At 40.0% G+C, this 14,923-nt stretch overlaps 1 protein-coding gene across 1 annotated transcript in view; it reads right to left on the bottom strand.

Annotated features, from left to right (window-relative positions):
• The window catches only part of GALNT12 (polypeptide N-acetylgalactosaminyltransferase 12), a 50,193-nt gene that overhangs the window by 14,214 nt on the left and 21,056 nt on the right, over window positions 1–14,923 (bottom strand). Inside the window, exons 6-7 of the mRNA XM_026093892.2 lie at window positions 8,363–8,539; window positions 5,738–5,869 (exon numbers count right to left, since the gene is read on the bottom strand). Of these exons, the coding sequence (XP_025949677.2) occupies window positions 5,738–5,869; window positions 8,363–8,539 (309 nt within the window). The remainder of the gene's footprint in view (window positions 1–5,737; window positions 5,870–8,362; window positions 8,540–14,923) is intronic.

The raw sequence follows: 14,923 nt of genomic DNA, 5'->3' as shown, positions 1-14,923 counted from the left end.
CACTTGAGATAATGAAGTTCTAGAGGTTCCTCCATCCTAGAGGTGGCTGTTTTGGAGTCTGATACCTCTGAGAACTTGTAATACTCAACATGCAATAGCCTTTTTGACTACATATCTTTATCCACATAGCTAAGATCTCTTCTTCTGTATGCCTGTCCATAACACCACATTATCTAGGTAACTTACCAGATGATCCCTTTCATGTCTAAGCAGAACAAAACTCTTCATATTTCTAAAGGCAGGCACTGTATTTCCCCCCTCCCTCCTTTTTTTGAAGGTTACATCTGGACTGAATTAAAAGCAAAAGATGACTGAGCATTTGGAAATCCCTTTAAGATGAGATGGTCTTGGGAAAAAATGTAGAAGGAAGCTGCTATTTGAAAAATTCAGGTATTTGATCTCCTCACTGATTCAGTCAATCACAGAAGACTTTAAGGATAGGTGGTGAAAAGAGCTAGTGGTTAGATAGTCACAACAGATATCTATCAGCTTGGTTTTTCACATTCATCTAGTACATCAGCTAGAAATTGCCTGAGAAGTAAGAAAACGTCTCATACCAGAACATAACATGGTCTTGCTCTCAAGTGATCGAACTAACAAAAAAAGTCCTAATTTTTGTGTCTACGCTGTCCTTTAGAAGCAATTTTGATGCCAAGTTCAAGGCCAAATTTACTGACTGACCATAATTGTCATCCTCAGTACCCTGAAGGCCAGCTATACTTAATACACCTTAGAGGGGAGAGGAACACTGAATATTCCCTTGCTTTACAACCATGCGTTTCTACACACACCAGCAACATGAAAAGATCACAGCACTGTCTGATTCCCCTATCTTCATGTAGTTTCACAATGTTACAATATTAATATTAAACACACAAGATGGCTCCAAGTCCTTCCTAGAGATGCCCACATCATCCATTCCCAAGGCACCTAAGACTGATCAGCAGCCCTCATCCGGACTATCTAGATGGACAATCTGCAAGAGCACAGCTGGGGTTCAGGTCTGTTTTAGATTTCACATCAACTGAAGCACAAGTAGAGAATAGTCTTTGCTGGTAAGTGCATACTCAAAGATGGCCAAAACAGATGCTATATCAGAAGTAACTCACTTTGCTAAGATTTTCTCAGTGAAAGGTTTTAGACTTTCCAACACAATTTCTGAAAGTCTCATTAGACAGATGGGCATTCAGACACACTGAGAATATAGTTGAAATTGTTAAATGTAGAAACGCAGAATATATCCTCTGACCTTGGTATTGTGATTGAAGAATTGAAGACTCCCACCAAATGCATAAACACAAAACAAAGTCACTAGAGCCAACCTGAGGTTAATTAACAGAATTTGAAATCAGTTCCTCTTGATTTTCCTGATGACTTTTGGAAGTAGGAGAATCTGAGTAATGACCATCATGTCATTGACAAGGTACTCTGTGTCATGCTAATCTTTTTTGGTTTGTTTTCACTGTTCTCAAAATACTTATCTATAATTCTGTGAATCTGTCTGTTGAAATTTAACAAGGGAAACTGCTATTTCTGGTTCTTTTCCTTTGCCATTCTTTGTATTGTCATCATTTGATACTGGCAGTTCTCTAACCGCTTCTAAGGTAGCTACCTCCTTCGCTCTGTTTGGTTCTATTTTGTCCTTTTGAAAACAAACCCGTGCCACACCAACAGCATCACAGTCATTTTTGTTTTAGATCTTCTATATCTCTTAATTGCTGGCATACCTGCCACGCTGAATGGCTGGATAATGCTTCTTTTCACTGCCTTATAGATGTTATGACACCGAGGATATTTGATTATTCAGGTTCATCACATTACGCCAAAGAACAGAAGGGGTTCATGTCTTTTTTCTGTTGTTTCAGATTTCTGGTATCTCCTGTTGAGGATTTTCTACTTCCTCTTTCTTTTGGAAGCTTTTTGCCGATACTCAAACTGCTGACACTTGCTTTCAATTTTCCCAGAGAAGTGTGTTTAACAGTCATTCTTTTGACATGCAATTAATCCCAACCTCACCATTGTTTCCTTTACTAAACAGCTCTGATGCAACACAAAATAGGGTTAAAAATTGAGTTGATCAGTTTTTACCATTATGATTCATGAACAAAGCTGTTTTTGGGATAGGCTAATGGACATACAAGTTTTATTTGCCCTAAAACATAACTTCTGTTCCTTTTTCCCCAAGAAAAGAAGAAAAAAATATAAATCCAAGTCAAAAGGTTTAGTTTATGTCTCACACAAACTGCCAAAGCTACATAAGCATTCAAGGGCCTAAAGACCAGATAGACACTGCTTGTATAACTGTCCAAGGCACTGTATGGCTTAAAACAGGCATGTGCTTGAGCCAAGCAAGGAGATAGAGCATGCCTATGCCTTTGTTCAGTCAGCTGAAGTGCCCTGAGAAGAAATTCAATGCACGCTCATTCAGAGTGCAACCTGCTCTGCCTGATGCTCCCCTAGTGAATACTGAGCACAGATGTATTTCCAAACAGAGGTCTGATTCACAAGCTGCTGATGAGAGCCCTTCAAACACAGGGAGACACTTAACATAGAACAAGATGGATGCCTTTTGTACTACAGCCTACTAAATACAGCACTTGCTGAGCAGAAGATGATTGCTTCCCTCTTCAGACCGAGCAGCACAGGACAGACCATCCCAGGACGGGGCACTACCTCATCCGCTGAAGCTTAGCTGTTATGTGGAAAACAATGAAAGACTCAGAGAGAGACTAAACAGCATAGTTTTGAATATCTAATTTAAGGTCAGGATGTTTCTGGAAGGGCATGTTGTCTCCTTTCTAGGAGCTTCTAGTGCACTTTGCCTTAATACATAGCTGGGCAAAACAATATTGGGAGCTCAGATGGGAACCTGGATTCATCTCTCCAAATTTTCTTTCTCTTTAGATAAAACAGTAACTAAGGACTTACCATGTGTTCCTACAAAGACACTATATATGAAACATTAAAACATACCCTAAGACTCCTTTCTTTTTTTGGAACTCAAATACAATTTTGCTAAGTTTCACCAGAATTTTCATCAAATGAACTCAGGTTCTGGCAACGTAAGTTGTCCTTTCTAGCTAATGTTGCTTGGCCTCCACTGTCTGTAAGTGAGAAAAAAATGGTGAATCTTCTATCTCCTAGAGCAGTTTAAACATGCCTCAAAATATCATCTCGTAATGATCATAATATTGGCCTTAATACTTGATCTAGTAGAAGAAATGAAATTTTAGGTTTTGAACTTCACTCTCCTGTTTCAGTTCTAGAACTTTTATGCAAAAATCTGACAAGTTAAAAAAGCTTTTTATGAAAGAGAATACTTCATAGTACCATAGGAATATTGATATTGATAGTACCATTTCTCAAAGTTTGGTTCTGTTCAGACCACAGATTGAAGTTAGCATTGAGAAATTTTGCATTTCTGTTTGCTAAATGATTTTGGTATAAAGTATATTAATTTTACCAGAAAAAAAAGATACATCATATCCCTCATTTCTAGGCCTCTGTCAGTTTACAAAAATGCAACCATAGTTTAGGCAAAAATATTCAAACCTCTACGTGCTTAATAAAGTTTTAGGCTACTAATATTTTTAGGCAACCAAGCTTAGTATACATATTAAAATTTATCTATATATCAAGAAAAAAGTGTTGGCACAAGTGTTTAATTGTCAGTGCCTGGCACTGAATTCTACTCAATAATTCTTGCACTTACTTCAGTAAGTTATGGTTGACCTACGGGTAAATTTTAGACAGATTTTCAATTTCAGTGTAAAGATTTTCAAGGGAGGGAGAAATCCCTTAGCAGTCTCTTTCAACAATTAAATAGCCTCACACTAAGCAGAGCTGTTAACAAAGCCAACACTTCTAAACACAGTATTTTTTTGAACCAAAAAAGCACTACACTGCTAAGGCAGGAGTAAAGAGCACGATCAATGATTCATTGAAGTTAGCAGATAGGACTCAATAACCACAAATTAGTTGAATCAGCAGGTGTCATTTCTGCACCGTCACTTTCTTAGAGCATAACTGTACTTCAATCACATTTTAAATTCTTCCTGCCAAAAATGGTGTATTCTCTTTATGCTCACAACTAGATAACAGCATCTAAGAATTGTTTTTAGAGAAATACAGAGAGCTCACCTAAATTACACTGTAGATACCTCAAGCAGCTTTGAACAAGAATTTATTTATTGTCAATACCTTTCTTGAGGATGACACGTTGCTAACCTTGAAAGAAACAACACGAATCTCTTATCCTTCCCAAAATTTGAAACATTATTACCACCACAGTCTAGGTTTTCTTTTGCAGGATGAAGGACAGAGGTGGAGAGGAGGATGAGGTTACTGAAATGCTCATCGAAGTCTTACTGCTTCAATTCTCTGACTTTGTCAGCTAGTGATCCAGCACAGAACAACAAAAACTGATCCAATGTTGTACTGTGGTCTATTCCAGATAGACCAATGGTGAATATTTACCTCTCATGCCTGCGATCACATAAAGATACCTGTTTAAGTGCCAGCTCAAAGAAAAATGGAACAGGGTGGCTTCTTTCTTAGAGGTTCCTAAGGGCTTTGCTGCGCCACTGCTGACTGATGCGCCTCCCTACGGGAAATACAACTTAGAGAAACTGCAGCATTTCCGTCTTAGGATTTTTTTTTTTGTTCAGTACATAATGAAGCTATTAGGGAAGGCTGTGGGGAGACTTGGGTTACTGTATACACTGTATGCCCACAATGCTCAGGGGTTTTTTTCTCTTTTAAAAAAGATCCAGTAGAGCGATTGTGCAACTGAAGTGCAGATGACAGCAAGACCACACTGTTGTGATACTGTTTGGATGAGATGAAGAACTAGCAATGCTGGAATCTAGCTTCCGAACGACTGAGTTACCAACAAAAGCATTTAAAAGTCAATGTGGCATTTGTTGGAAGGCATCTCATACATCTCTGCCTGGCAAGAAGGTGCAGTCTTATCTTTCTAATAGGACAGATATAGCAGACACCAGCTGATCTTTCTGAAGCAGCAGATATTTCTACAACATCTCTGTCTTCGTCCCTCCCAAATGAGATTATAGTAATGTGATGTATATGGGGCTACAGTTTATCTGTAAGCTGCAAACAGCAAAGAAAGTTGTCCTCTCTTAAAAAAGGAGAAGAGGATTCTCATACCGAACCCATGAAAATTGCTTATGATCCCGATCTGGTCAAAAGTGACTTCCAGATTAAAAACTAAGGTGTTGGTTTTGACATACACGTTGAAAAACTGTATGCTCTGGGGGCATGTAGGAGCAGCTCTCTTTCCTGCATCATAGTTTTCATCAGAGAAAATGTCCAAGTACTTGTTACAAAGCACACTTCCTATTTTCAAGTTGATAACTAAAAATCAAAACACTTAAGCGCTCTTTTTTGTTATTATGCAATGTTGTAAGAAATTTCCCCCCCCAAAAAAAGCCATCCCTTGTTCCCTTTAGTACTCTCAAAACTTTACTTGGAAAGATTAATTTCTGGCAATCTGTTCTGTTCTTGTACTCTTTCACAGAACTCCTTTATAAGTAATACCCCTCAATACAAAGATTATAATAGCAACCATATTTGAAAGTCTACCAATTCTAACTGAATTCTATCAAAATTCAAAACTGCTTTCAGCACAGAAATATCAGATATGTCTTGATCACCCTTCATACTGGATTAGTAAGTGGGTTCAGAGGGCTGTAAGGAGGCTCCTTGCTGAGCCACATACCATTCCAAAAAAGCCAGGTCTGTCCTCGGGTACGTGGAGCTCTGGGTAAACGTTCTCCAAGAACCATTTGAAGTCCTTACATTTGAGCTTCTCTCGAAGGAGTCTCCTTTCTGTCACATCTCCATATGGTTCCTGAAAGAAAAAAAACATTAAAAAACAAAACAGAACAGACGCTCCCTTCTAAATTATGTATACACATTATTAGGGACCTTATGCTAAAGTGGAAAGTAGGACTTTTAACCAGGAACTATCCGCACTTTCAGGTGCTAGATTTGATTTCATTATCCTTACATTTGCTAAATGTTGACAACAAAAATTAGAACAGGCCATATAAAATTTTAAGTATACTGGAAGACAGTCAGTCTGAGAAAACTCCAGTACCTCTGCAAGTAAGGATGTTCCTGAACATGGATTGCTGCAAACCGAGAAAGCGTATTGGCAATATACTTGTTTCAGCTGGATAAGTGAAAGTTTCAAAAGTAGTGAGTGAATCTTAAAAATTTTAAATTATTCCACCATCAACTTGCAAATTACCTATAAAGACATTTTTACATTTAACTGATGAAATCTGTAAGATCTGTCTTACAGTTTCATTCAGCTTTATAGTTTTGGGGGAGGGGCTGGAGCAAAGCCAACTCTTAGCATGAAATCTTAAATCTCCAGAGAAAAGTTTTCAGTGAGGACTTTTCCCTGTGTATAGATTGGAGCAGAGTTCACATCTGTTCAAGTCCATCTTCAAAATCTATTTCTTTGTATTGACTACGGACTTCAGTCAGGCATGATCTGCTCTTTGCAATCCCCACATTCTCACAGGTCATGTGGCACACTTTTTCATCAAACCAAAAATATATTAGTATTTCTCAACAGTGAAAACACAGACCAGATGCAAAACAGAGGCAGCGATGCCTGGTTCAATAAACAAACAGCAGGACATACTAGCACGGAACTGAGTATCTGAGTTAGATGAAGTAAAAGATTCTTGAATTCAGCCTTTGGAACAAGCAGTGCATAGAATAATGTATTATGAAAACCAGAATGCACTGGTGGCAGCTTTGACATGTGCAAAAATGCAAGATCCTCAACTTAAATCCACTGTGTTACATGCAAGCTAAGGTGGAAAAAATTAGGATATTAACACACAAACATTCTTTAAGGACAGTTAAAGTTCTGTCATCACAGACATCAGCTGCCCAGAACTTCACAAGAAAAACTATCAGCATTTATTGCTGTTTTCTCTTTGCATTTGACACTGCCAGAATCAGCCCAGCACTGCCTGCAAACTTCCATCTTCACATACACCAAATACATCCTTTTCTCAAAGTCAGGCTCTAATAATAAAGCCTAGATGACTTTTAAGATGTTAAAGTGAAACAATTATCACACATACATGGACTAGAATAATCCAACATCCAGTTTAATCCAACAGAACGCATGGTGGAAGCTAACCAAATTTAGCTCCCCAATCTCCTCTAGCACTTCTTTTAAAAGCATAATGGTTTTCAAGAGCATTTTGTCTACTGGCATTTCTACTGGGGTAGGCCACTGAAAAGCATTAGGAACTCCCTCTCTGGTCTCTAAACTCTGAGTGGACATGGTCAGAGGTGGATGTCCAGCAGCCCAGGGCAAGGCACTTCCTGCCTCGCATGAAACCAGAAAGCGGGAACTTAGAAAACTTTAAGGTCAGAGAAGAGAAGGGTCTAGGGAGATTAAGCAACTTCAGAAGCAAGCAATAAAAGAGAATTTTTTTTAAGCCTGAATTTTGGACTTCTGTGCCACAGATTCACAGAAGTCATTTCTAGCTGACTGAGACATTATGAGACTACTTCAAAGTTATTGTCTTCCAGTCTGCAGGCCCCTCTCTAAAAATATATCCGAGCTATGAATTTGCACACTGCTTTACTGTACTGACCTATTCAAATATCATAGTATTCATCTCCTGCAAATTTCTGCAAAGATCTTATATTTTCTTCCTCATTGCATTTAAAAAAGTCAACTTTTTTAAAGAACAGAACTGATACTTCAAATGTTCCATTAGGAACATTTTCATCCTACTTCCCAAGATTAATTTTTAATTCATTTAATCTTTGGAATCTTGATTTTGTATAAATTTTTTTAAATCAAATATTGTGAAGCAGTAAATCAAACTTTGAAAAATCCATCTATCTTACATTAATACAATATTTTACCATTATCACAAGACTGGCAATCTTGCTGAAGATCATCACCAAGCCAGTTAGATAAAAGTCTACTGTGCGCTGAACCTTATTGATTAGCATTAACCATCTTTTTGTTCTGTAATTCTTTATTGAGAGTATCCTGTATCAGCTGTTTCATTCTTCTTCTGCTAGGCATAGATTTCAGGTTAAACAGCTCTTTGTTCCTTGGGCTACCTTGCTTAACACCACCCCCCCAATATTGGCACGAATTTGGCCTTCTCCTAGTGTTACAGAAATTTTGATTTTCCCAAGAAATTAAAAATTAAATATACATAAATTTGTTTTATGCTTGGAAAAAAAAAGAAGAAATAAACATAAGTCATTCATGCTAAAAGTTAGCTGAATTATTAGTTATTTCTTTGAAAACAAACTCAATTCTAATTCTAAGTATGATGGACTTCAAACTCACCAGGCGAGCATGTGGGTTTCGATGGTAATAAAGTTCTTTATATTCATCCATCCATACTTCAGCTGCACGTACACTGTTTGCCAAAGCCTTGGACCGCGAGTACGGAGCTTGTTTGGGGAAAACATGACCTACGTGAGAGCAAGGGTGGATCTCAAGACTTCCTCCACACTGCCATATCTAAACAAAGAATTCACATTTCGCATAGTTAATTCCAATCTTTACAAGCAAAGGGATACAATCAGGCTTTGCAAGGGTAATGCCTCCTCAGGAATATCACAGCATATCATAAATGACACAGAGTAATTTTGGCAGCGAGGCAAATAATTGCCTCATTCCACGAATAAACTGGCCTCATGACCTCAGAGCAAATCGCTGGGAGCAACAAGAAGATATCCCTATCTCTGGTTTTATCAGCTGTGCAATTACCCCTATCTTAGCTTTACTTTTTCTCTGAAGGCATGATGAGAAATGGTCCACAATATTTCTGCACGCTAAAGAGTAGTCTACAATTCAAGATATATAGGTATTATTCACCAAAGAGCCACGTTTGTGGTCCAGCAGCAACCACACCAACAGCTTCCTCAGAAGGAAAGTGATGACTGAATTTCTTACCAGAAACTTGCTCTCTCTTTGCTTTCTTTGCCTATATTCTACTGGAAATCTGACTTGGCAAAACTTGCAACCTTGTCATGTTATCAGAAAACCATTACTTGTGTTCCTATTTCTACATGCATCATTTCAGAAGAGAGGTATGGGTACCTGGCCTGGTCATAAAATATGACCACCACTAACCTTTTCAATTGGAAAGCTGGAAAAGGAGCCCAAGACCCAATGTATGAGAAGAAAATGCACACAAAATAATTATTTGACTGACACTTCGTGGTCTGATCAATATTAGCGAATAAACCTCTCCTATTCAAGCCAGGGCTAACACAGACTTTCTGTAGAAGTTTTTGCAAACTAGCCTTCCCAAGAGCTAATTCTCCTCTTGGATCTAGCTGTGCACACCAGGCTACTCATCCTTCCTCTGTAAATGGAGGACCAGAGAAATCATTTAAGATATGTTTAAAGGTGTGAGAGGTTTGCTCTTTAATGACCCTCTTGTATAACACATACATTTTTAATTACATGTTATTAAAATGGACACAGCAGGAGCGAAAGCTGTGAGGCAGAAAAAAGAATTTCTGTCCTTAAGACTGACAACAGTTCACAGTGTTCCTCTCCTTGGGACTGCCAGGAATTCAGAAAGTCACTAGAGATGAAACCTTTCAGCATGTGCAAGATGAACACTGCCTTCAGCCCGCTGTTTTTTAAATAATTATTTACGTATTTCTGTCAAATTTCTTAACTTCAATATCACTGAATGTTGTCTAAGTTCCATTGATTTGGTTTTAGATAATGATGCCATACTGATGAATATGAGTGGCAAAATACTATATGATAAAATTGTAGACACTCTAAGCTTCATGATAAAATTGCACTCTAATACATATGTTTACTTTTAAAACAACTGGCTTTCTTAAAGGTATAGGTAATTCATTACTCAACTACAGGGAACACTGGATAATCTTTGTTTCTTAGTTTTAAAATTTAAAAATTCCTAGTTTTCACAGTGGGTTTCTCTGTTCTTTTTCTCATTTGAGGAAACAGCATATTTTTTCTTTTGAATATAAGAATGATTAAAGGAATCACTATTAATTCACTCTCTAACTCCAGAGTTCTATATTGTTGTTTTAAATGATCACGTTTTCAAATGTAAATTACACTACTGCCATATTGAAAGCTGTTATGAAACCACTTATCCAATTTCACTTTAAGATCTCCCTCATTGAGATTTGTTTCAAAACAATAGCTTTCTTATGTCATTATTTCTCTATACAAGAATATTTTTTTAATTGAAATTTATCAGGCAAAATTTGGTTTTCAGTAAATATTGAGCTCTATTAAAATATCCTAAGGTCTATCAATTTTCATATTTCTTCTATCACATATAAGCATTTTTTTACTGTTCATTACTGTTTTAATCAATCTGTTTTTAATAAGAAGTTATAATGACTAGACCATAAAGATCACTGAAGTGCAAATGTAGTTAAGAAAGAAGCACACTCGTCCATTCTTCTGCAATAAATTCCCAGTTAACTGGGATAAAACAGACTGACCAATATCTGTTAAACTGCTGCCAAAAATAAATTCCACAACTGCTGAACTTTCTGAATACCTCTACAAAATAAATGAAAGCTGCTAACCAGTGCTCGTTATATTCTACTTCCTTCATTAAAACACAGTTTAAAGTTCTCTTCCCTTATTATTACAAAAAAAGAGAAAATTTCAGCTAAACAATTCCTCAATTGATTTAATTTATTTAACATGGAAAACATATTTTGACCTCCATATAAAATCACACTCAAATGAATAACTAAAATAAAGCAAAAAGTGCAACACAGAAACTCTAACCGATTATGAAATGCTAAGTAACTAACTCTGAGGAAGATTGTCCCCTCAAACTAATTCCAGTTCCTGTAACAGCACATTAGATTTCATTTAGATTTTATGTGCTCATGTGCAGGCAAGTATGTTTCTTTCCTAGGCCTGGCTAGGTCAAAGCTTGTCCTTATAAAAGAGTATTTTTTTTCTTGAGCACAAAAAACCAAGGTGACATTATTGTTACTTTCACTTTCACCTTGAATAAAGGAATGCATGCAGAATGTGAATATTTTTCATTTTTTCAGAGACAGATGTTTTCATTGTGAACACCTATAATAAGAGTATAGCGCTCCACTTGGAAACCCTGCACCTGCAAGAATCTTTGGACAGTCGATCTAATCAACGGGTCAGTGAAAGGTAAACAAGAAAAGCAAGTCTATTGTCAGGAAACTAAACTTTGTATATAAGCTCTACAGTCTCCACTCTAATAATTTAGTAAACTCCAAAAGGAAAAAGGGTGCTAACTCCTGAACTACAGCAAACAAAGACAAAATGGGGAAAACACTTTTTTTTTTCTTCCTTCAATTCTTTCTGTTGTTGTTTCCCATTTTGCCCCTGTTCACCAAGAACAGTGCTCGAGCACCATCTGCTGGGAAGCAGAGAGGAAAGGTGCTCAAAAAAATGTGTCCTCAGTTACATAAATCCCATCCAGAGTATTCCAGCTGTAAGAGAAATTTCCAGATCCAGATAGGAAGAAACAATAAAAACACAGAAAATAAACCCCAAGCAGTTAGAGGTGCATCATCCAGGTGTGTGGACAAAGAAATCTCAAATAGCAGAAAGGAACTCTCAGTAAGTAATTCTGTCTCTTTGAATGTGGGTATTTTCGCTCCTGCTGTGATGGCGAGTTAAAGGACAGACAGCAGAAGTATCAAGCAGCAATCCCCGGGAACAAACTTACGTTACAGTGCCGTTAGCAGGACCCACAGCAAAGGCGGTGGGGGGGAAAGCTGCAACTGGGTTACCCTCTGTTGACAGACAGCAGACAGAAGATGAAAGGGCATCATTTCACAACCCTTACAAAGAGGCGTTTCAATGCTTGTTATCCATGAAATGAAATTTTTTCCAGACACATCCCAAATCAAGGCACACTGACCTGCTGCTACATTCAGAACATACCTTCAATCTCTCTCAGTCATAACACTTTTAGCCAGAGCTTTGTCCTTGTTGCACCTTTTAAAACCACAGAGAATTTCTCCAGTTTAGAGTAATCAAAATACAAGAAAGTGGAGGCCTGAGAACAAGTCTTTCAATGTCACTGGAAAGGTAATGTTTTCAGAGACAAGAGGAACAATGAATTAATTTACAGTGAGTTTCAAGTACCCCTGCTCCTAATTTTCAGGTCTGGCAGGTCTAGAAACCACAGAGACAACAGAATTAACACCGATTTATCCCTCTTGACCTTTTGCAGCGCTACGGGCAGCAAGAAGTACAGTAAAACAACATCCTTGCCTCCTGCTCCCTTCCACAAGAAACCTCAGCGCAGGAGGCATAAATGCAAGGGGTCGAAAGTGTGCCATGGACCGTTTGACTCCAAGAGCCCAGACCCTGCTAGCTATGTCTGCATGAGAAAAATTACTGTGCCCTGGCATATTTGCTGGCCCTTGGATCAGCTGCCATTGCACAGGCCAGCATGTAAAAATTTGTCTTCCCCAAAAGCTCATTCCTGCTGCCGTCCACAGGGAGCCAGCCCTGAACACATTGCACAGGCCCGTGCACTTCTCATTGAAGTGCCCCTCTGCTCTCTCTGCAAGCTGTGTCCCCCCGTCCTCAGCCTGGGCGCTACAGATGGCACAGCAGCCGCTGAGCACCTGCCCCATGCTGTCAGGCTGGCGCCCCCCACGGGCCTCTCACCCTGCTGGGCCACGTGCTCTGCAGGCGCCCCAGGATATTCCAGCTTCTGGGAACTCTGCTGCTGCCCCCTTCTGCTTCTCCTTGTGCTCAAGCAGCCTTTGAGGCTTTCTCACACCCATGGGAAGACTACCTTCTTTCCCAGGGCTGAAGCGGCAAAGCCACAGCTTATTTACAGTTCTGCATTACCAGGGATCAAAGACTTGGTTCTGTGAACCAATAACATCAAAAAGGAGACCGCTGCCAAAGTGTGACAGAAGTCAACAGCAATGATGGCTCCGGTCTAAAGTAACAACAGACAGAGCAGGGGCACTCCCGGTCATACAGCAAGGGTTTGGGCTTGTCCTGCCAGCAAGCCTCCCCACAAAAACGTGACACATGAGGAGTGAAGAACCACACGGAAAGAGGGCCACCTCTGAGGCTTTACAGCAGCAGCTGCTGCTGGCCTCCCAGCACCACAGCATCATCTCTAATCTCAGAGGAGAAAAAGGCTGCCATCTGGAGCCTTGCTGTCCTTGACTCTGTACTGGTTAGTGGGCAAGCATTTGGGTATTATCAAATCTATGGTAGCCAGATCACAGCAGAGACTGCAGACCTTCCACCAAGCTGAAGTAAACCCTCTGCTGACCAGTTCTGCCAGCTGTAGTTGTTGCTTCCAAGTTTGGTGCTTTGGGAGAGGTGAAAATCTTTGCTGTGAGGCAGAGAATGTGGTGATAGTTTCAAAAGCAGCATCATGTCCACCTTACAAATGCCTGGTCTATGTGTACAACAGCAGCCACAAACAAGTGCCTGCCAGAGCCTGTCTTGTTCAAGAGATGCCCACATCCAACATGCTTGCTACTGTTGCACCACATGTACATGGAAGGTGGTATCTGGCTCTCTGGTGGAGCTTGTTAGTAAGCGCACAGTCTCCAGCCTCTGCTTAGCTGTCTGTTTCAACAGTGTCATAGCTGAGGAAATAACAGACGCAGAGGTCAGGGCATGGATATTGCCCCTGGTCCCCAAAAACACATCACTCTCATCCCCATCATCCCTTTCAACTAACTCCCTTAGTAAGTGAAAAAACAGTTTTCACTCGCCAGAGGTATGCTGGGGCTGGATTCTGCTGCTGGGCTGCTTGGTGTGAGCAGCAACAGCAGAAGCAGGGAAAAAGGGCTTTGCTCTCCGCCGACACATGGGATCCAGACGTTTGCCTTGGGTGTGAAGGAGAGCCTAGGGGTGAGCTGAAACTAAAGACTAGGCCATCCCTATCCCAAGATGTGCAGTGAAGGACTGAGCAGAGATGCTCTCCCTCAGACCCAGCATGTCTTAGTGTTCCCCAGCCAGCTGCACCAGCAGTATGGTTCAGGCTGCATGGCCTCCTACACAAAACTCAGCTTCTCTAGGACCTTCACTTGGACTGTGACTGATGGAGGCCTCCCAACCCACACCCATGAGTGGGAAAGACAGCTTCTTCACAAGCAGTGACAAGTGTGACCATGTCACTGGGGCCTCAAGTACAAACCCTCCATCACTGACTGTGGTTCCATGAGAAGCCTTGCATAAAGGCATAAAAATCGTTTCCATCGAGAGCTATTTTGTAGCTCCTGACACTGACTGGGCAATTATCCCAAAGAATCAGAAAAAGGAAACAAAACCCTGAAGCGGGAAGGAGACCACCACGGGAACATGCATATGAAAGCACACTACACCAGAACTGGAGGCAGCTGGGAGACTTCTGCCTCAGACTTGCAGACCTGGCAAAGGTGGGTGAGCTGCTTGGGAGCTGCAACTGAAGCCAGCCGAATTCACTGGTCCTGACAAGTGGGTAGTGTGCTTGGACTTACGTGCCAGAGGAATTTTCTGCTATATGAGAAAGGAGTCGTGACATCAGATCAAAGAGCTATCACAGCTCAGAACTGTGCCTCAAGTAAGAAACATCGCTTTTTTGTCTGCGGTGATTATCCTCCCTGCTCCTTCTCCTTCCTCATTCTTGTGCCTTCCTTGCTAGGCTTTCTGCACTGCAGAGAGCAGGAGGCAAGAAGAGAAGCAATGGAGACTCTGTGCTTCCCTGGTCAACTGCCACACATCTGAAGTGAGGCAGTCTGCTAAGGCTGCCTTTTTCAAGAAACTGGTTTTGTAATAGCAAAATACCATTTATCTTTGAATTCTGCTGTCACCTGGTAAAAACAAAACAAAACCACCAACCCTCCCCTCCCACAACCTAGTGACACACAAAAATGAAAA

The sequence above is a fragment of the Dromaius novaehollandiae genome, chromosome 2 (assembly GCF_036370855.1).
Source record: "Dromaius novaehollandiae isolate bDroNov1 chromosome 2, bDroNov1.hap1, whole genome shotgun sequence".
NCBI lineage: Eukaryota > Metazoa > Chordata > Aves > Casuariiformes > Dromaiidae > Dromaius > Dromaius novaehollandiae.
The sequence above is the reverse complement of the archived record's forward strand: the minus strand, read 5'-3'. Positions and strand labels throughout refer to the sequence as shown.